Genomic DNA, 22,391 nt, shown 5'->3' with positions numbered 1-22,391 from the left:
TACTGAATAATAAAGTAACCTATTTTTTTAATTTATCTTTGTAAATAAACCTAGTTGCTTAACTGGCTACTCTCTGCCGTCTCAGATGACGACATCTTTTCCTGTCGGGCATCGTAACTTTTGCTGGTTGCAATTTGCAACCTCACCACTAGATGACGCTAAAAATCACACACTGCACCTTTAAGCACAACTGTCAGGCATAATGTTTAAAAAATTTGAAGAAAAAAAAATGAGGTTAGTGTGAGACAATAGAAGTGAATGGGGGCAATTTTTTATGGATTTTAAGGCAGAAAGGTAAAGCTTATACTTGTATAAAAGCATTTACATGCATGCAATCAAAACTAGTTTTTTCTTTAAATTTGATTTTGTTGTAATAATAATAATAATAATAATAATTCATATTATTTGTATTTTATTATTTGAAATGTTACAGTTGCAATTCTACTGTACTGTAAAATTACACAAGAGTCTTATTTATTTGAAAATTGATATGGGAAATACAGTATATTTTTATTTAAACTTATATAAATAGTTATAATAAAAATCAAATAATTATATATATATATATATATATATATATATATATATAATATTTTATATATATTATAAATAAATAATTATTGTTCTGTTAAATGTGTATAGTATTTGAGCCACAGAGTCATGTTTAGGGTTTATGCATTAATGGCACAAAAGTGATTTCACACTAAAATCCAGTTAACATTTTTTTTACATCATGTGGCTATACTTTTAAAAGCATTTAAAGTTTATGAATTTGCACCATCATTAGTGCCTCACTTTTTGTTTCAAGAAAAGTAGGGACAAATGAGCTCAACAGAGGATTGTTTTAATTGCACGTGTTTGGGAATGTCTTACGGCAGCGGCGTCTTCTTCCACAGCTCTTTGGCTTTGAGCGTCTGATAGACGGTTTTCTGTCGTCCTTCGGCACCGTTCTCCCCGCCTCTGCTGCTCTGCATCACACGAGAGTACTCCATCTTCTCGTCCCACGTCCCAGACAGAACGAAGTGCGCTTTCCCATCTTTATCCGTCACAACCCCCGTGACCTACAGAGAGAGGCATTGAACGAGAAGGACGTGAAAGCAGAAATAAAATTAGAGAAGGATGTAACGGGCAAAAAAAAAAACATGAAAATTTTAGAGAGGGTGACGAATGAAAGGGTACAAAACTGACACGTCTGCATTCTGGGAGAACGAAGAGGCTGACTCACCTTCCTGGCCACGTCTCTGGAGAAGTAGCTGTACGGGGCGAATTTGAGATGACAGCGGTCGCCTGTTTTGTGGTTCACAACGTCTATTTCTCCTGACTAAATGGAGAGAAGGACACAACTGAGTTTATGCATAAAATGAAATGCCACACTATAGATATTGCAATTTAAGAGCAACAATTGTATAATAAAAATATACATGCACAAAAAAACAAAACAGGGTGGCCAGTGGCTGAATATGATGATTTATGTACATAATCATTATTATCCACTGACAAAACCATCAGTTGATGTTGTAACAGACATACAAACCAGCCTGGTGGTCACAGAATATTAAAATATATAATGCATAAATAAGTAGACTGTGTTCCCAACCTGATCTATCCAGAGTTTCCCGACGATTATATTGTGAACTGTGGTTGTGACTTTCTTCCAGCTGTAGTGATGGTTACTCTTCTCAAAGATGCAATGAATAGAACCTGGAGAAACATACAAGCAATTCAAAACAAGCTCACCAACTCTTGCTTGAAGACATATATTCAAGCATAAGACATTCAAATATGCATCTTTTCAAATGCACTTGTGTCCCAAATGGCACACTATAGTGTATACATTTTTTATGGTTATTTTGTCATTAGAGACAAACCGATATATCGGCAGGCCGGTATTAGGCATTTTCCAAACTATCGGTATCGGCAGTTTTAATGGCGGATAAATGAATATTCCAAAAATAAAATAAAAACGGACGAAACACGCTTGAAGCATGTCATGAGAGTTGGAGTTGTATAGTTTGTCCACCAGAGGGCACTCTACACGTCCCTGTTGGCAACACTCGTTGAGTTGGTCACGAGACATACATTGCTTGAATAACAATTAAAAGAACATCTCCATCAGTTCTCTGAACTCAAATAAGCATGACAAAATTAGTGACTATCATGTCCAGTTTCGCTGCTGTTAAATAAGCCGAGAGTAAAGCGGAATTAGCTAGCATAATTACTGTACGTTGTTACAGTGTAATCGGCTGACTGTCCTTTTAACTTCTGACAATGTGACTGAAGTATTTCTTTAATAGCGCGTGACAGTTATAGAAAATGTATGTTTTACAATTTGCACTATGATGTAATCCATACTAAATTATGGCTCATCATAGACTAGCTAACCACAAAGCTAACTAATGCCACTATCATCCGTCTGTTCTGTTGTGACAATCAAATAAACAAGTTTCTTTTTAAAATGCATTATCATATTATTTTGGTTAAAACTCATAAATAACTACAAATAACTAATGTTAGGGAAATCTGTTAATGTTTTGTTGTGCGTTTCCGAAAAAAAAAAAAAAAAAAAAAAATCAGTCGATATATCGGAATATCGGATTTTAAAATCAACAAATATTTGTATCGGTATCGGCCTTCAAAATCCTTTATCGGTCGGGCTCTATTTGTCATTCATCGTCGGAGTCTGTTAGCCTCTGCGATTGTTGAAACCATGAAGTGTCCAACGTTTACTACTTTTTAATGCCCTTAATTTTATCTAATTTCATTTACTACCTTTTAATAGTTTTTACCACCCCGCGGACACCCTGTTATAAAACGTTTGTTTTTAAGAAAAAGAACTAGTGAGAAAAACTCTCCCCTGTTAAATGAAACCTGATATGCTACTCTAAAACTTGAACGTGGTGATAAGGTCTAAAACGGCACAAATAGTTACCCAGGGGCATGATGGAGAGATATTTGCCCCTGAACTTGCTGGCCAGGGCAATCTCCTGTCTCAGGGTCCAGCCTCGCTCGGAGATTGCATGATGAGCCGCAGCCGGAGGGTGATGGCTTACCTGAAGGAAGAAGAACGGATTAGGTTTCGAACCCAACTCGCTTCATTTCAATAGTCTCAGGATATAATCAAAGGCTGATGCCCCCTCACCTGCTCACAGAGGGATCTGTAGCCACACTCCTGGGCACGGTCCAGCTCAAACGTCTCTCCCAGCAGAGGGTTGAAGGGTTTGCCCGTGCGGTGAACTGTAGTTGAGTATGAGGAAACGGTGAAAGCTGCCACGTAGCACATCTGCTCCAGAGAGTTTTGGCACTTGGCCGCCCGGTCCAGCAGTTCGTAGTACTCGAGATCCTCTGAGAGACGCTGCAGCATGGACAGGGGCTCGTTGAAGTTCACCTGGGAAAAGAGGGATGCGTTAGAAGCACTGCCATAAATCTGGGCCGTTCGGGATTCTCATAAAGACGGCGATGAGCGTACAGGCATTGGGATTTTGGAGAGTTCTTTTCCGATACAGTTCTTCATGATGCTCCACAGATTGAGAGAGTAATTCGGTTTATCTGGGATTCGGGTCCGTCTCTTCCTCATAGGCACCACCTCCTGGGACTGAGGAGACTCGGGATTGGATGCCACTGACTGCTCGTCTAGCTGTGAGAGATGGGGAGGAAAAAACGGTTCAAACATGAACTTCAGATGTCAAAGGCTACTTTTTCTCAATGCAAATTTTAGCATATTGCATAAAAAAAAAAGTTGGATGAAAACACCAAAATGTGCATAAATTGAAAAAAAGTGTATGCACTCAATTGAGGCGGATTTTTTTTAATCCGATAAGACGTCGTGTATATACTACGATGGAAACACATTTACCGAATAAACCCACGTGAATCGGGATGCACAAAATTAGTTATTGAGAATGTAAATATTGAATGCGTCTCCGAAATCAAATTTTTGGGAGTTATCCTAAATAGCAAAATTAGCTGGAAGCCTCATATTGAGCATATCAAAAATAATTGGTTTCCTTATAACGTTAAACAGCTTCTATACATAACCTTAATTGTTCCATATTTAACATAATGTATCGCTTAAGTGTGGGGTAATGCGTTCAGAAAGACTGTTCTTACTTTAGAAAAAAGCGATAATAATCGTGACTTCAAGGTTTACGAGACCACACAAACAAGACCTTGAAATTAAAAGAGTTACTACAAATGAATGTGGGGAGAGTGAAAAATAATTTGGTGCCAGTACATATTCAAAACAAACTCATGCTAATCACAGACAGTAACAACAGAAGAAAAGGTCATTGTTGTGTACATTATTCACGCAGCTCACAAACACAAAAAGGGTTTCTTGTAATTGGGAACAATTTATGGAACGCTTTAGTGCAAAAATCTTGTAACACGATTGTTCAATTCAATAAAATGTATAAAAAAAAATGTTCTTAGAAAATACGAAGGCAGTGAAGCATAAGAACCAATGTTTGACAAATTTGAAATCATTAATTATTTAGATGTGAAGTAATATTGTACCTCGACAGAGAAACAAAACAGATGGCTCGCCGGTTTTTTTTTTTTTTTTTTTTTTGTCAGCTAAGATTATTGAAAAAAGGGGCATGACAGTGTTGTAGTCGAGACCACCTCACTCGAGTCCGAGTCGACACCGAGACCAGAGAGAGTCGAGTCCGAGTCAAGACCGAGTCCATAGAGAGTCGAGTCCGAGTCGAGACCGAGACCAGTGAGGGTTGATTACCTAATTTACTTTTATTTACTTAGAGAAATCCTCTTTTTTTTTTTTTTACTGAATTTACTTAGAGTTTAAAAAATATGATCAGTTTAGGGTAAAAAGGCCACATAGTAGGTGGTGTTAAAAGTAATTTTATTACAATTTGTCATGCGCAGTTGCGCACTAGAAAATCAATCACTGGGCGTGTCAATCAATTTAAAGAAATATTTTATTAACATACATTAATAATCATGAAAAATATTTTTTAATTGAACTCAAGTGGACTCGGGAATAGATCCGAGTCCTAAAAAAATAAATGTTCGAGTACGAGTCAATTCCGAGTCCAAATGGACACGAGTCCATGACAAGACCAAGACCATTAAAATATGGTCTCGAGACCGAGTCCGAGACGAGTCCGAGTCTCGAGTACTACAACACTGGGGCATGAATTTATAAGACTAGGTCTTCCTCATGCTCCTATTCAGCATTGAATGTTATTGATTAATATTGTGTCTGTACTAACATCATGACTGCATAAAGAACTTAGAGAGGATGCGATTGGCTAACTGGACTAATCAGTGGACTCAATTCATTGCACAGCATCTCATATTCTGTCATCAAAATGATTTAGTATAATTACCTGCCAGAACTGTCTCACGTGATCGCGTTCCTAAACATCATGCATCCGCCTCCGAACGCTAGATAACGTCTGCGCGCTTTGAGGTGCTACTCATTTATGACATACGATAAAGGAGCCACGATGGCTTTCCTAATTGCAGCAACCTCCGTTTTTACTACCAGGAAGTGAAGATTTTTTTTCTGTTGAACACATGGGACGGAAATGGTGCTTTATTCGCAAATGTTTTATGCGTCATTGCAATTTTGCGCATAAGTTAACATCTAAACTATGGATGGAAACAGCTACTAGATCTAGACTGCACATGAAATCGAATTTGGTTCACATACATAAACACCATATATAAACATAACGCCTTACCGACGCCGTCCCGTCGTCCATTCCCATCTCGCTACTGATTCCGCTCACATTGCTGCCAGATCTCCTGAGAGAAATGGAAAGAGGGTATGAGAGAGCCAGAGTGTGTGAGAGAGAGGAGGAAAGGAAAGGAAAGGGAAGGGAAGGCATAGGACACACACACTTAGGTCAAGTAACACTTATATGAGAAGCGAGTTAAGGGACAAATAGGGATGAGAGTAAACGACAGGAGCGGGGGGGTAAATAAAGACCTGTGATATTTGGGGTCTGCTGGAACGGTGATAAACTCTTGAACGTCCTCGCACGCGTCGAAAAATTCGTTCTCGTCGTCCTCGTCACTGGCGTCGCCCTTTACTGGAGCCGAGCCTACAGGACGGATAGTAAAAATAATATATTTAGGAAATCTCTATATCATATCCAAATGTATAGCTATGAGTGTTAAGAGTTTTCAAGGATTTCATTTTTCTGTGTTTTGCAAAGGTTACATTGGCTAATATGCATTTTAATCATTCCTAATTGTAAATTATTTAAAGTAAAAAAATAAAAAATTGATTAAATGACTCATCGCCCAAATATTCAGTTATTAAAATGTTTTAGTAAAATACACTACCATATTTTACCCAAAGATTGGTGTCAGTAAGATCTTTTTTATCTTTAAGAATCGTTTATTGATTAGGTCAAAGATTTGTATTTAACACATGACAATGACTATTGCATTGTACAGAGATGGCTTTCTGATAGGCATTGTGGTTGTTTGTCGTGTTTGTGTATGCACAAAACTTAAAAAAAAAAAGGAATCAATATTTTTATTCAGCAAGGATGTCTTAAATTGATCAAATGTGACAGAACAGACATATCAACTATTTTCAACATTGATAAATTGATAATCATCATAAATCTTTCTTGAGCATCAAAACTTCATATTAGAATGATGCTAAAAACTCAGGTTTGATCACAGGAATAAATTACATATTAAAAATGTGTAAAAATATTACAGTTTTTACTGTATTTTTGATCAAATATAAACAGCCTGGGTGAGGAGAAGAGAAACAACTGACCCCAAACGTCTGAGCGGCAGTGTGTGTTTAAGTAAATATTGCTGTTAATTACCATATTGTTCTATATTTGTGCAAATAAATGAAAAGGATTCAATATTAATCTTCCACGTGTTCATTTACTGAAAACCCTGTGTGTTGTGAGGCTAACTCAAACTGACTTGTGACTCAATCTGACTGATTTATTCCAAAGGGATTTGCTCATAAGGTCATTCGTTTGGTGGTGTGCAACTAGTGAAGACAATGGAGTAGAAAGCTGTGTTTATAGACCATTTTGCAAGATGTAAACAACACTGGTCCAGAAACACTTCCTGTTTCAGTATGTAACTGTTTTCTTTATTTCACATGTAAAGAAAACATCTTAAAGATGTTATTTAACTTTTTGATTCAGTTTTACATGTTCTGTTGGTTGTATTTTATCCCAGCTTTTATGTAGTGTTAAAAAACTGAAACAGGAAGTGTTTCTGGACCAGTGTTGTTTACATCTTGCAAAATGGTCTATATATTAGTCTCTAAATTATTTTGTGGCACCCAGTCTTTCTGTGTCGTTGACCCTTTACCTTTGCTGTCTATGGCAGGGTTGCTCTGGGAAGGAGGCAGAACAGTCGCTCCTCTGAAGGCTCTCTCCAGATGGTTGTGTTGTTTGGCGAGCTGCTCCAGTGTTTCCTCCAGTCGGACTCTCTGCTCTCTCTCGGCCTGCAGGGCTTTCTGCCAACGCTTGCTGTGAGCCTGAGCCAACGATAAGAAGTCCCGGCAGGCCTGGGTATCAGATTGTTAGAGAACCGTTAAGAAAACGTTTAACAGAGTGGTTTCGGTGTGTGAAACGGATAACCACAAAGCAAATTCCCTGGTTGCCTTACGTTGATCATGGCGTTGGAGGTGATGCGGAAGAGCGTGGCTCGCTCCGTCACCTGCCGAATCTTTTCGCTCGTCTGTCCTTCCAACCGAACGCCCTCCAGCTCAGACAAGGACCTGACAGAAAACATATGAATCAACTTATTGAACGTCACATAGACACTTTATGAGCACAAAGGCCAAAAAATTGATCATTTATGTACAATTACAAAAAAGTTCATTTAAATTATTACTAGAATAATATAGCCACTCAGCATTTTCTCTAGCCACCATTTTGACATTGATACCATGGGGAAAACTGCCATATAGATATTATTAATATTATCTCATAATTTGGCAGAAGGTGTATTAGGCCGCTGTCACTTTAAGACCTGACACACAGATCGATTACACTGTTACACATGCGTTTTCTTTATGTTCACTTAAAACATAACTAAATGTGTTTACGTGAATACTCGAGCCGGTGAGAACTGAGTGTTCTCCAGCTGGAGCAACTAACTAGTGGGAACGTAAATCCCTTATAATAGTAATAATATTACCAATAATAATATAATTGCAGTAATGTGATGATTTATTTTGCATATAATAAAGCTTGATCGAGCTCAGGAGTTGGGGCTGTTTTTATTATTGTAACACTATTAGGTGTTATAGATATAGTCTTATCACTTGCCTTTATTTTGTTCCATAATCATGAAGATATACAAAAGGAGATGTTGGGAAGAATATGGCAGTTACTTATTTTTTTTTATTCTGTAAATTAAAAGGCGGATGAGAACGTCTAAAAGCAGTGGGTCTATTAAACTATTATCTATTGTCTATTATCTATTGAGTTGGACTGAAATCTGAAAACTTAAAGAGAATGACCTGTTTAGTTGGCTCAAAGTTCATTAAAACAACCATTTCAAAAGCTGAATTGATTTTCTTTTTTTTACATTATAGTAAGAATATGTATAACTCAATGTTTTAAGTAATTGAAAAAGCTGAATAAACGTTCCAAACGTAACGATTAGCTGGCAAAATAATCGATGATTAATCGTTCTAATAATCGTTAGATTAATCGATTATCAAAACAATCGTATGTTGCAGCCCTAGTATCGAACCGAACCGTGAATTTTGTGAACCGTTACACCCATAGATATCTATATAAAGGCTAGATGTCTCACGGCGGAGTATTTATCGTCATCACCGGTGGCCATCTTGTCACAGACAGGCTTTCTGGCGGGCTCTGTGGTATCTGATGTAAGAAATACTCTTATCTCGTTGAAATCTTGACGGATTTACAAACGGTTAGGTTTCTTACAAACGTTATTAACGTGGCTATAATTATCTGGATGATTATTTATTTATACACTTATTATTCATAAGTATGCAGAATCCGAACTACATCTCTGCCGTTTATAACAAACCAGACCGTTTGAAAATCGGTACAAAATTGAGCAAGTTACGGTGATTTAAATAGTACATGCACCCAGTGAGCGAGCTGCCTGTGGCAAGATGGCCGCCAGGTGCTGACGTCGACCTCCATCGGCCAGCAGCGCGGACGAGATATCTAGCCTTTCTATAGATATCTATGGTTACACCCCTAATATATATATATATATATATATATATATATATATATATATATATGTGTGTCAATGTATTTGCTTGTTATGTACTTGAATAATAGTCAAGTGTTCAAACTGGTAGAGAAAGACTGACCGCTGAAGCGCAGAGCCGTGTTTGGCGATGAGGTCGTTGCACGTGCTCAGATCCTCCACTTTGCTGCTCAGGGTCCGGAGCGTGGACTGCACCTCCGAGTTTCGTGATCCTCCACCCTGTCCCGCTGCAGAAGGACTGGACTCATCCCCGGAGTCATCTGCAGAGAATGATGAATAAGAAGAAAAAAAACTGTGAAACGCCTTCCACCGCAAATTGTATTGAGTGTGCAGTGTTGAGCTATCCTCAAATGTGGTGTGAGGGGCGTGACTGACCTGATTCGGCCTGCATGCGGAAAGCTTTGGCTTTGGCCAGTTCCAGTGCCGTGATCCACCGCTGCCGCTCCACCTCTGAGCTGGCCTTCAGGTGATACGTCTGCGTGCCGCCATTAGAGATGACGAAATTGCACGAGTCCTCCACCATGATATTGGCTGTGGCCAGGTTTATGGTGCCCCGACACGTGTGACCCATCTCCGCCTGGGTCCTGGAAGAGCAAAAGGGGTGCAGATGAGATGTTGTGTTCAAGATGAAACACTTCATTTGGTCATAGTTATATATACAGCTTTACATGATGTTCCGGCGGCCCCAGGGATGCCAGAATAAGACTAAATGTGTTTCCGACTTGATAATGATTCTCAAAAGTCTGGTTCTGCGAGGTTAGAGGATCATTCATGAGGCTCTTTTAAAACTCTGCCAGCAAAAACTTGAACAAAAGCCCCCTGACAGCTGTTTTTCGGCATCTGATGTAATATTCATGAATCAGCAGCGAAAGGCAAGCATTCAAGAAATGGCTTCTTTTACCTTCGAGCATTTATGTGACAAAAGATACGTTACCGCTGTAATATCTGATAGATAGATTGAAAAAGAGCCCCATGATCTTAGCAAATATTCGGAAAAATTTGAGACATGAATCAATAAGTCAAATAAATCAAATGAGAAACAACAGTACAATATAAAACTCATTGATTACAAATACAAAATGCTATATATTACATGTTTACTGCAAAATATTCAATAAACTAAATTCTAGGGATGGGCAACAATTAATCGCATCCAAAATAAAAGTTTGTGTTTACGTAATATATGCGTGTGTGGTGTGTATAATTATTTTGTATATATAAATACGCACACATGCATGTATATATTTAAGAAATATTTGCATGTATATACTTTATATATATTTATACATAATTAATATTATGTATAAATATAAATATTTGATATATTAAGAACTTAAATATATACATGCATGTGTTAGTATTTATATATACAAAATAATTATACACACACACATATATTGTGTAAACACAAACTTTTATTTTGGATGCGATTAATCGCGATTAATCGTTGCCCATCCCTGCTAAATTCATATTCATAATGAAATAAGTTGTTTGTTTAAAAATATAAAAATAAAAGCCAATTCAAAACTGTAAAACACTATAATAGTATATAAGTATATCCTAAAATAAAGCCGCTCATATGTAAACAGCAGCACCAAATATGACGTATAAATAAAGTTTCCATCTTTAACTGTAATTTGCCAACACTGATGAATCACCAGTTCTCAGGATTTTCCGTGCTCAGCAGGAACAAATGAGACAAGACCAGTTTGGACGGTCCACGACATGGCACGAGAGCGATGCCAGCCGATTTAACAGAGCCTGTGAAACTGAAATCTCTTACTCGCTCAGTACATTTCCTGATCTCATCTTACTCTCTCACACACAATAAGAAACTGCCGTGCTGAAATCAAGCCTTAAGTAGAGCGTGTGATCCTCCTAAAGAGAGGTGACCTGTTAAGACGGTCATGTGACCCAAACTCACTCAGCCAATCAAAGTGGTCATGTGGAGGTGGAAAACACAATGTGTGCTTGAGCCTTTTATTTACACTGTAATGTTACAGTCAGACTCTCCACACGTTGACTCATGGTTATTTATGTATTTAAGAGTTGTGTAGTCGTTGCACATCACAAAGAACAATTTCTAGCTGAATACAATAATGCTATAAAAATGAATATTCACTATAGAAATCAGAACCTGATGTTGGAGACAGTGCTTAATAATGCCCTGAAATAAATTATTATTTTGTTAACTGTATTACACCAAATGATTGGGAAGTTTCCACTATATTTTGAAAGCCAAGTTATTTTGTTAAAATATTTTATATTTTATGACATCACACACAGTTTGTAATGCACTTTTGGGTGTATCAGAACAGAAGAACACCTGTTATATTAGGGAAGGAAAATATTTAGGTTCTTATTGAACGACGGACAAAATCAGTTTCAATTTAAATTCAGTATTTAAATTCAATGCACATGTAACAGATTGTGTGGCGAACATTTAAATTCAACATTTCTAAAGTGTGTCCTTTAAAATGCTCTTTAACTGCTTAAATACACATTTCACACTGGAAGTATTTGACATTTATCAAAATGTTACTACATTAAAAAAAATTGCATGGTTTTTATTACATACACTACCGTTCAAAAGATTTTGGTTGGTAAGATTTTTAAATGAACTCAAGTATCACATGATTTAAATATGGAAACATTTCTATTATCAATCATTTTTGTGGAAACTGTTATTCAGGATTCTTTGATGAATAAAAAGTTCAGAGGAACAGCATTTATTTGAAATAGAAATCTTTTGTGGCATTATAAATGTCTTTACTGTTACGTTTAATCAATTTAATGCGTTCCAGCTGAATAAACGTAATATTAATAATAGGGCTGTCAAACGATTAATCGCGATTAATCACATCCAAAATAAAAGTTTGTGTTTACATAATATATGTGGGTGCATCGTGTATAATTATATATATATATATATATATATATATATATATAGAAATACACACACATGCATGTATATTTAAGAAAAAAATATTATTTATATACAAAATATTTATATTATTTATATATAATATAAATAAATCTATATACAGTATATACGTGAAAATGTTTCTTTAATATATACAAACATGTGTGTGTATTTATATAAATATATATAACAATTATACACAGTGCACCCACATATGTTATGTAAACACAAACTTTTATTTTGGATGCGATTAATCGCGATTAATCTTTTGACAGCCCTAATTAATAATACTACATTTTATTTGTAACACTTTATATTTAAGCAAAATCCCAAAGTGCTATAGTTTAAAAACAAAAGGAGATATATATATTTTTAAATCATCCAAAATCTCTACTAAAAAGGTGAATTTAAGTGTTTAAAAGCATCCACAATACAAAAGCAAAAGTACTCATTTGTTTCTTTTTAAAAAAAAGGGCCTTTCCATTCACAAAAGCATCATAGTTGCGCTGCGTCAGGGTCCTGTTAGAATATCAAATGTCTGATAATTCACCATATATCTGTGCCTGCAGTGAAAATCAGCTATTTGTGAAATTGGATGATTCAGCGACACACACAGCACTTTCAGCTCGATCTCAATGAAGCACTAATGTAAATCCTTTTCATTTGCTTTGGCGTGGCTTTAAGACAGCATTCATTTAATGACATTTACATTTCCGTATTTATGAGTAAATACAACATGAAAAAAAAAAAAAAGCAAAAATAGTGATCATACGCTCATTAGCCAACAGTAGAGGTATTGGACCTTGTTATGTCACGGTCAGAGTTACACATCAGACCATGAGGGCGGATTTAAACGGATGTGTTATCCTCTCATCTCAAACTGTTGAGCAAACAGTGAGGATCGCACGAGCAAACAGAAACACACGCAGGCGCTCCTGTCCTGCATGATCACATGAAGTATTAATAATTGACAAAGAAAGCCCAATGAGACGAATGCAGCTTCTCCATTAGATCGACTCAAATCTAACTACGTACAACGGCATCATCTTACAGGTATAGAGGAAAGGGTGTTTGGCCTGTTTCGCATCCACAAGTCCAATCACTTCGAAGTTGTATGACTTGAGATATCATCAATTTAGCACGGACGGGTTGTGTGCATAAGCCAAAAGACTACCTATTATGCTTTTTTCATGTTCAACGTTCTTTAGCACATTTTTTTTTTTTTGCATAAAGTCGCTCAGACGGAGTGACTCTCGGTTTCTGAACTCTCTGAAACGCCTCTATTGTAGTCTTGAGTTTTCTTTCGGGAACAAACACGTCACAATATTCCTCATTAAAAATAATTCCCGCTCAAAACTAGGGTTGGGTATCGAAAATCGAGTATCGATTGGAACCGAGACTAACTTTTCGTTTTTCCCGGAATCGTTCAAAAGTAAAAATTTCGATTCCTAGTTTCGGTATTCACAGTCCGCCGAGCGGAAGAAGAAACCGCTGAACAACACCAACGAAGAAGCGTCTACCGGAATTGTTGGCATAACCACGCGAGTCGAACATGAGTACCTTACGTCGGCGATCCAAAGTGTGGCTTCACTTTTCTAAAAATAACGAAATCTCGGCAAAATGCAAAATTTGTGTCAAAAGGAGTATTTTTACAAAAGGAGTATTTCCTTCAGAAAGGATTATTTCCTTCCGAAAGGTTAGCAAGGTTAGCTAAACTTTTTTGACCCTGCCTCTTAAAAGAATTGGAATCGAGAATCGTTAGGAACCGGAATCGAAACAAGGAATCGGAATCGGAATCAGAATCGTTCAAATTCAAACGATACCCAACCCTACTCAAAACATGCGCAAATAAAGGGACGAGGCCTGGTTGACTTGAGAGGTTGACCAATCACAACACACTGGACCAGCCGACCAATCAGAGCACAGGGTGCTTTTTAGAGTGAGGGGCTTCATGGAGACAGGAACTAAACCGAGTGTTACCTCTGTTCTGTGATGCGCGTTCGTGACTCTCCTGTTCGAACTTGTTCACAAAATAAATTTTTTGAGTTAATTCGTTCATGAATTAACCAAATGACTCGAAAAAAGATTCGTTCATTTTGATGAATGAGTTCGAACAGGAGAGTCACGAACGCATCACAGAACAGAGCAAGGTGAGCATTTGTGCTTATAAAACTTAAGCATTTTCATTTATTTTTTTAAATGAGCGATCGTTTCGCTAGATAAGACCCTTATTCATCGTCTGGTGTCGTTTAAAGCCCTTTGAAGCTGCACTGTAACACTCATTTGGACCTTGAACCGTTTGGTTCCCATTGAAGTCCATTATATGGAGAAAAATCCTGGAATGTTTTCATCAAAATCCTTAATTTCTTTTCAACTAAAGAAAGAAAGACATGGACATCTTGGATGACATGGGGGTGAGTAAATTATCAGCAAAAGCTTTTTTATAAGTGAACTAATCGTTTAATTCATTAACATTATATGTATTTTTACCTTCATTCATTAAAAAAAGTGTTAGGCACAGCAGTCATAAATCATTACAATACAAGTCTAACATGGCAGCGATAGGAAGTAAACTTCATTTTTTTATTTTAATTAAACAACATACATTGATTACGTTGATTCATTAAATGATCAGCTATTTCCTCACAAAAGTGGTTTATTCAGTGCCGTGGAGCCTCTTCTCCATTGACATCCTTTACAAAAACAGCCTCTGGTCTCCTTCCCTGCTCAACGCCACAGCCGAGTGTTAGCATTAGCCGTTAAACATTTTTGGCTAACGTTTGCAGGCTTGCCTTTCTAGTGGCTTTGGCGTTACTGACAGACTGGGAAAGAGGAGCTGCAACAATGTCAAATGTGTGATCATTCAAGCATGAAAACCTATTCAAGTAGGGGAAAAAATTCAAGGCTTTGTAAAAGGTCATAATAGGTCCTCCATAAAACTCAGGGTTAGAGGTTTGTGTTAGCAATAGCAACGCTTGCCATAGCCAGAATATCAAATAATTTCGCTATCTAAATCTTTGCACCTTATCAGATATTGGTGAAAGGCCAAAGAACACTTGACAGCATCACAAAGGGTTCATTAGGACATCAGACGTTCCTATCAGAGACCTGTTGTCTGACGGAAGTGAAACCTGATTACAAAAAAAGTGCTTTCTAGAGTTTGATGAATCAACAACATGTCCCAAACTCACCTGTAGTAAGACAGCAAGCCATTGCTCAGGACGAACCATCGCCTTTGGTATCCCTTGATGTAATTAGTCCATTTGAAGAGCCAGCCTTTATATGTGTCTCCAGGAGCCGGGATGGGTGCTTTGGGCTCCGACATCACGACAGCCCTTGGCTTCACAGTGTCTGACAGGGGTCTGGTTTGAACACAAAGGGTTAAACGAGTTAGTTGACACAAATGCCTGCTGTGTGATTCACACCAAGATGGACAAACTCCCTGCCTTTCACTATTCCAGCAGGGCACCTGAAATGTTTACATACACACCCAAGTTGTGTTGTTCCCCACCTAGACAGCATTGGTGTGCTGCCTAAAGGGTTCTGTGTGGGTTGACAGCACCCTAAGTTTTGAAACAACCCAAATCTTGCTAAATAACTTGTGTTATACATAACGTTAGTGGATATTATGTCAGTGAGCTCGTTTCGCCTACGTGTCACTCAGTGAACCTACTTCATTTCATTTACAGACACGAATTAAAACAAAACCAATTAAACAACAGTGTTTATGAGCGTAACGACACATAACACAAACATATCTCGGGCTAGTTTAAACTTTGTTTAGATAAACGAGGCCTGTGTGTAGGAGTCATTCACACAAAACTACGAGTCCGAATGACCTTAACACGACAAAGTTTATTGACACCGCTATGAAATACATTACAAACACTCTTGTTTTAATAAAAATCCAGTTTCCTTATACGCATATGCCTAATTTAAACGTAAAATGACTTTGACGGCTAATTCTGCTAACGGCTAATAAAACTGACGCGCTATCGCGAGACATGGACGAGTAGCTACAGTCAAAAACACAAATATATCCGTAAATTAAGCACTTACGTGACGATAAATCATCTATAAAACGCTCAAATGCGCGTTTACCCTCTAAAAGACCTGTAGTAATGTTTGCGTGCGGGGGGATGTGTGTTAAAACTGAAGCTAACTAGCCTGTGCTAACCTTCAAGCTCTGTATAAGAGAAATCCCGTCAATTAATGCAAAACATCAGATGAAACCTCCGGACAACAACAGAAAACACCACGATAAGACAGGGAAATATGAGATGGCCGGTGTTGACATGATTTAAAGTGTGTTAGAGCAGGCCAGCTCTTACCTGATCTCTCAATGATCCCCTCTGAAGAAGGAAGTCAGTGACATGAGAAGATCACAGGAGTGTGAGTTACTCACTCACACACACACAAAACTCGCGTTAAAGTCACATTATCGCATCCTTCGCAGTCCAGATTCTGGTAAAAGTAATTTGACTTACTCGTTAAGGACATTTTAGCTGAGACTGATTTGTTTTTAATGAGTAAATGCGATAAAATAGTAGTCTTAGCCAAATAAATAAATATGTTACAGTGATTTTACAAGAAGATGATTGTGGTTCTTTAAGTGTTCAAGTTCATTGTCTTGATGAAAAGGTGGCAACTGTGACATCCTCCTGAGACCCAGGATTTTAATTCAGTGAGTTTTACATTGTTTAATTAAAGCATAAGAAGCAAATGGAGGGGAAAGCATTTTTGAAAAAAAAAAAAAAGTTTTATTCATATGCTTAGCTATATGTGTAGTGTGGACAACAGGACTAAACAGGAATTAAAAAAGACATGAAATGAGATAGGCAAAAACATTGCCAATTTCCATTCACCAATCAATTTTCAGGTTTCAGGATTTTTTAACCAAACTGCAAAGATGATTTTCAACTATGTCATGAAAGATATAATGGATTGAATTGATATAACATTTTATTCTATGCAATATGTGAGTAAAATACACACACTGTATCTAATTTGCATATTAAAATGTCCTTGGGCCAAAATGTTATGAAAACAGAAGTGTGTTGTTAATAATGGGTGTAATTGGCAACATCTCATATTTCATGGGAATGTATTGATATATGATTTATTTCCCTATTCACTTGTGTCCTGATAAATATGATGTCCTGATGTCTCTACAGAAATCAATGCCCTCTTTTATAACAGAAAGTTATATTTTGATTAGAAATTGATTTATGACTAGCAATTTGAAAATTAGTCAAACCGCTCGTTTCGCGTCTCAGGCCATCAATGTGTACTTACATTTACGAGTCATTAAATCATGTTTAATTTGGACTTCTCTGTGCATGCTCTTTGAGGTGGTGACCATAGACCTCCATTATATGACTGACAGACAAGAACGGTTTGACCTAAAAATATCAAAATTAAAAAATACTGCGGAAACAAAGACACCTGCATCTTGGATGCCCTTGAGGTAAGCTAAAACATACCAAAAATTAATTTCAAAGTGAACTATCCCTTTAACAATGTCATATTCATTCAAAAGCAGAAATTACTGTCCCACTCTGTCCCAAAAAGTGCATTAAAATAGATAGAAAAAAAACCCCAAAACTTTTCTTAGATACAAACCTGCTGCGTTAACTTAAGTAACAACTGTATAATTAAAGCAATGACCTTATATATTTCATTAATCATTCAGTTTCAGTCATCTTGTTTTGACTTTGCCCATGGTAAAGCCCATGGTCAATGCAAATTTATAAACAAAAAAAAGCAGTGTTGCCTAAAATGTTATGGTGAAAACCTGTTAACTGTAAGATGTTTTATGTATATTATATACTAAATTATATAACATTATTTGTTTTAGTTTAGTTAAGGATATTTGTCCACAAACTCACACAAATCTTTCTTCTTACCCATGGTGATGTGAGGTCACTGCGCCTTTCGACCGGTAGGTGTCAGTATGCGTGCGTCCGCCCGCCTGCGCGTGCTTGTTGATGTCCACGAATAAGAGTGTGTATGGTCATGCGCTGCAGTTCCCAGTGTTGTGTTTTGTTTTCACACATAACACTTTCTGTTGTAGATTATAGCATACAAAACACGAGCAGCAGGGTAAGTGATGAATATATGTGGCGTTTAGACAAGCATTTTAGACCGAGAATGCTGTAAGTTCACAAATCAGCCATATTATAGTACGTTTTTAGTAATATCTAAATGTTTTCAGGGAGATGCCAGTGTGTTTACTTGAACGTGAAGATGATTCACACCATAAACCCATTCAGCTTCATCACCAACGAGCTGTGACTTTGGGTCGAGGACCAGAAACTAAGATAAAAGACAAAAAGTGCTCAAGAGAACAAGGTAATCTTTCACAGGATGTGAATTTGTGAGATCAGATCAATAATTCAATTAATTTTTAATCCTTGATATCAGGAATTCTACTAGTAACAATGGCATTTTTTATATAAAACGCTGACTTGATAACATCAATGACGTAATAGCTCGCAATAGCATTCATTAACTGTTACATTTCAACTGTTCAAACTATAATTCTTGATATCTGTAATTGCTAGTAAAATTGTTTTCCTTTTCTGATATCATGCATTTGATTGTTACTAGTAAGAAAGCCATTTTAAATATCAGAAAGAAATACATTTACAGATATCAAGAAGAAGTAACATTTGAACTGGTGAAAATTAATTATTGATGTCAAAAATGCAAATTTTTACTATTAAGAATGATATTTTAAGGAAATAAATTCTTGAGATCAACAACTGAATTTGAATGGCAGCCTATGGTGACATTTAACTAGTGAAAATACATGTATAGATATCCAGAATAATAGTTTTTACATTAAGAATTTGTATTTCTGTGAGTGATGACGTTATTGTTGGCATCAAGACTTAGCATTTTGTAACTGAAAATGTAAGTGTTGCTGTCAAGAATGCATATCCTGAGAACAAATAAATGTCTAAACGGCTTGCCATAGACGCAGGCTTTCTTCATTTTATATATTTTTTTGCAGTTGAATTGAGAGCTGATTGCAACAGAGGATTTATCTCAGTTAAACAGGTATGCTGTAATATTACAATATTAGAGAAATATGTGATAAATTACAGTATAATTGATATTATAAATATAATAATGCATGTTTGACCCACTCAACAGTTGGGTGTGAATCCTACATATGTGGACAATGTGGCCGTGGGCAAAGGCAATCAGGTACAGTGTGTCATCAAAATCACTTGTGTTATTAGGTATCCAGCAAACTCGCTCTGTCCATAAATGCCCTGTTTGTTCTGTTGTAATTGAGGCTGTATTGCACAGGTTGCTGGTCTTAACATCCTACAAACCACATGTCGCCCACCTCTACAACCAGGTGACCATAAAGCCGGGCCAGAGACTTTACATGGTCAACCAGCTGTATCCATATACAGTGAGGTTCACTGAGGAGACGCTCACAGCCAGATCCGCTGCGGAGGGGAGCAACGCCTCCAAAAGATCCCATCGGATGAGCTCTGAGGGCAACGGAGAGAAGATCAAGAGTCCTGCGAATACTACACCATCATCCGACGGTTCACCTCCAGCCAAAAAGACACCGCCGCCCGGACCTGATAAAGCTGTGCGTTCCTTTTGCAAGTTTTCATGAGTAAATGTGATTAAAATAGTAGCCTAATAAAGCTGCCCGAGTTACTGATTTTGCAATAAAATTAAAAAAAATATGATATTTTACACTTGTACAAATATATTAAGGCAGTAGTTATATATTGTACTGCCACTTTTTATTTTTAAGCCAAGTTTCCGAGCTGGTTGGAGAAACAGTTTATTGAAGTGTTTTTTTTTTTTTTACTAAAAACACTGTAAACATTCTCGTTTTCCAGGAATCTGCTGGCCACTGGAGCCAAGGGCTTAAAGTGTCAATGCAGGACCCCAAGATGCAGGTATGAGTTGTTCATTTCTATTGAAACGTAAGTTTTTTTCTCAATTTTTCTGAATTAATGAGTTCATTATCTCAGAATTATGAGATACGTTTTCATGAAAAAAAAAGTTTTTGCTCTGTTTTTCTGAATTAACGAGTTATCTCAGACTTACGAGATTTTTTCATGGAAAAAGTTTTTGCTCTGTTTTTCTGAATTAACGAGTTCATTATCTTAGAATTACAAGATTTTTTCATGAAAAAAAGTTTTTGCTCTGTTTTTCTGAATTAACGAGTTAATTATCTCAGAATTATGATACATTTTCATGAAAAAAAAGTTTTTTCTCTGTTTTTCTGAATTAACGAGTTAATTATCTCAGAATTAAGAGATTTTTTCATGGAAAAAGTTTTTGCTCTGTTTTTCTGAATCAACGAGTTATTTATCTCAGAATTACGAGAGAATTTTTCATGGAAAAATGTTTTTGCTCTGTTTTTCTGAATTAACGAGTTATTTATCTCAGAATTATGATACATTTTCATGAAAAAAAAGTTTTTTCTCTGTTTTTCTGAATTAACGAGTTAATTATCTCAGAATTAAGAGATTTTTTCATGGAAAAAGTTTTTGCTCTGTTTTTCTGAATCAACGAGTTATTTATCTCAGAATTACGAGAGAATTTTTCATGGAAAAATGTTTTTGCTCTGTTTTTCTGAATTAACGAGTTATTTATCTTAGAATTACGAGATTTTTTCATGAAAAAAAGTTCTTGCTCTGTTTTTCTGAATTAACGAGTTAATTATCTCAGAATTACGAGATTTTTTCATGGAAAAAAGTTTTTGCTCTGTTTTTCTGAATTAACGAGTTAATTATCTCAGAATTATGAGATACATGTTTCTTGAAAAACATTTTTTTCACTCTGTTTTTATGAATTAATGAGTTACTCATAATTTTGAAGTCATTAATTCAGAAAAACGGAGCAAAAACGTTTTTTTTTTCATGAAAAATGATCTCATAATTCTGACATAATTAACTTGTTAATTCAGAAAAACAGTAGTTTTCCTCAAGTGAATGCAATACATTTCCATACAGAAGAGACGTCTCTCTCAAAGACATAAAAAAGTAGTGTGTATAAAAGCATAAGAGCTTCCATTTATTGTCCTCAGGTGTACAAAGACGACCGGGTGGTGGTCATCAAGGACAAGTACCCAAAGGCACGTTACCATTGGCTGGTTTTGCCGTGGGACTCGATCTCTAGTCTGAAGGCTTTACGTCCAGAGCACGTGGAGCTGCTCAAGCACATGCAGCGTGTGGGAGATCAGATGGTGCGGGAGTGCCGGGACGCTCACAAACTGCACTTCCGCATGGGATATCACGCCATCCCCAGCATGAGGTACACACGTCTGTGCCCTGATTGGCTGCTGGTGTGGGGAGGGCGGGGCTTGTCATGAACTAAATGTTTATTTTCCTCCTAGTCACGTCCACTTGCACGTCATCAGCCAAGACTTCGACTCGCCGTGTTTGAAGAACAAGAAGCACTGGAATTCCTTCACTACTGACTATTTTGTTGAGTCTCAAGGTGAGAGGAAGAAAAACTAAAATGATGCAATGTTTGTGTGTGATTTTTTTTTTTTATTCTTGTTTTTATAAACGTGATAAAAGTCCTTTAATGAAAATGTTGCTCCATCACATGGATGTAAAGCATTAATACATTATATTTAAAGTCCCCCTGTGGTGAAAATCAAGTTTTTAATATTGTTTATATGTGATGTTTTTAATACGCTTTAAGACAAACCATGTGTAAATTCATAAGTCAAAGACGGTCTCAAACACACGGTTTGAAATCGCTGGTGTTTCTGACATCACACACTACCTTGTAACCAATCAGATCAACGTGTGATGGGGAGGCGGGGATAATTTGCATATTCATAGAACCGCGTATACTAAATGAGGCAAGGGTGTCGAGTTACATTCAAGCTATTTTAAGGCATTTTATCTTGGTGATAAAATTATTGACTACAGGAGGACTTTTTTCAAAGATGTAATCAAGTAAAGCGCTTACCGGTATGCTCATCTTCCGCAGACGTGGTTGCGATGCTGGAGCATGATGGGAGAGTGACGGTGAAGGAAGGTGCTAGTGAACTACTGAAGCTGCCTCTGCGATGTCACGCGTGTCGTAAAGAGCAGCCGACGATACCCAAACTCAAAGAGCATCTCAAAACACACCTGCCTGCTTAAAGACACCACAGCTCACTCGTACGGGACAGATGCCGTTTTTTTTTTTTTTTCTAGTTTAAAGTTTGTCAAAATCACAAATCATTTTGTAAAACAGCCCTTTAGTAAAATGGATTTGTTCTGGA

General features: G+C 36.9%; 2 protein-coding genes across 13 annotated transcripts in view; one reads left to right on the top strand and one right to left on the bottom strand.

The window, feature by feature from the left end:
• Positions 1-16,621, bottom strand: part of osbp (oxysterol binding protein) — a 24,526-nt gene extending 7,905 nt beyond the window's left edge. For 6 of the 10 annotated variants that reach the window (XM_039685540.2, XM_039685566.2, XM_039685578.2 and 3 more), the window contains exons 1-14: positions 16,462-16,621; positions 15,322-15,492; positions 9,583-9,791; positions 9,311-9,467; positions 7,615-7,726; positions 7,315-7,513; positions 5,951-6,065; positions 5,703-5,766; positions 3,467-3,634; positions 3,140-3,385; positions 2,930-3,050; positions 1,598-1,701; positions 1,226-1,321; positions 874-1,061 (exon numbers count right to left, since the gene is read on the bottom strand). In XM_039685540.2, coding sequence (XP_039541474.2) covers positions 874-1,061; positions 1,226-1,321; positions 1,598-1,701; positions 2,930-3,050; positions 3,140-3,385; positions 3,467-3,634; positions 5,703-5,766; positions 5,951-6,065; positions 7,315-7,513; positions 7,615-7,726; positions 9,311-9,467; positions 9,583-9,791; positions 15,322-15,455 — 1,913 coding nt within the window. In that variant the 5' untranslated portion in view covers positions 15,456-15,492; positions 16,462-16,621. The other 4 variants (XM_089131980.1, XM_089131982.1, XM_089131978.1 and 1 more) reach the window with 3 other exon arrangements.
• Positions 16,383-22,391, top strand: aptx (aprataxin). 3 transcript variants are annotated; one of them, XM_089131984.1, is made up of 9 exons: positions 16,383-16,522; positions 18,345-18,481; positions 19,146-19,192; positions 19,289-19,342; positions 19,500-19,742; positions 20,002-20,061; positions 21,198-21,424; positions 21,507-21,610; positions 22,115-22,391. In XM_089131984.1, the coding sequence occupies exons 2-9, from the start codon at positions 18,349-18,351 to the stop codon at positions 22,267-22,269; spliced, it is 1,023 nt and encodes a 340-aa protein (XP_088988110.1). In that variant the 5' UTR covers positions 16,383-16,522; positions 18,345-18,348; the 3' UTR covers positions 22,270-22,391. The 3 variants fall into 3 exon arrangements, with proteins under 3 accessions (XP_088988110.1, XP_039541771.2, XP_039541776.2); XM_039685837.2 differs by lacking the exon at positions 16,383-16,522 and adding an exon at positions 18,108-18,232; XM_039685842.2 differs by lacking the exon at positions 16,383-16,522 and having other exon boundaries at positions 18,459-18,481; positions 19,448-19,742.

Source organism: Pimephales promelas, chromosome 6 (genome assembly GCF_988280905.1).
Source record: "Pimephales promelas chromosome 6, fPimPro1.hap1.1, whole genome shotgun sequence".
NCBI classification, from domain to species: domain Eukaryota; kingdom Metazoa; phylum Chordata; class Actinopteri; order Cypriniformes; family Leuciscidae; genus Pimephales; species Pimephales promelas.
This window is presented reverse-complemented; position numbering and strand designations above follow the sequence as displayed.

Excerpts from the sequence above, each read along its gene's own strand:
- aptx (XM_089131984.1), top strand. The coding sequence starts at position 18,349 with ATGCCAGTGTGTTTACTTGAACGTGAAGATGATTCACACCATAAACCC. Across the intron at positions 18,482-19,145 it reads AAAGTGCTCAAGAGAACAAG|TTGAATTGAGAGCTGATTGC; the intron begins GTAATCTTTCAC and ends ATTTTTTTGCAG. Across the intron at positions 20,062-21,197 it reads TGCAGGACCCCAAGATGCAG|GTGTACAAAGACGACCGGGT; the intron begins GTATGAGTTGTT and ends TATTGTCCTCAG.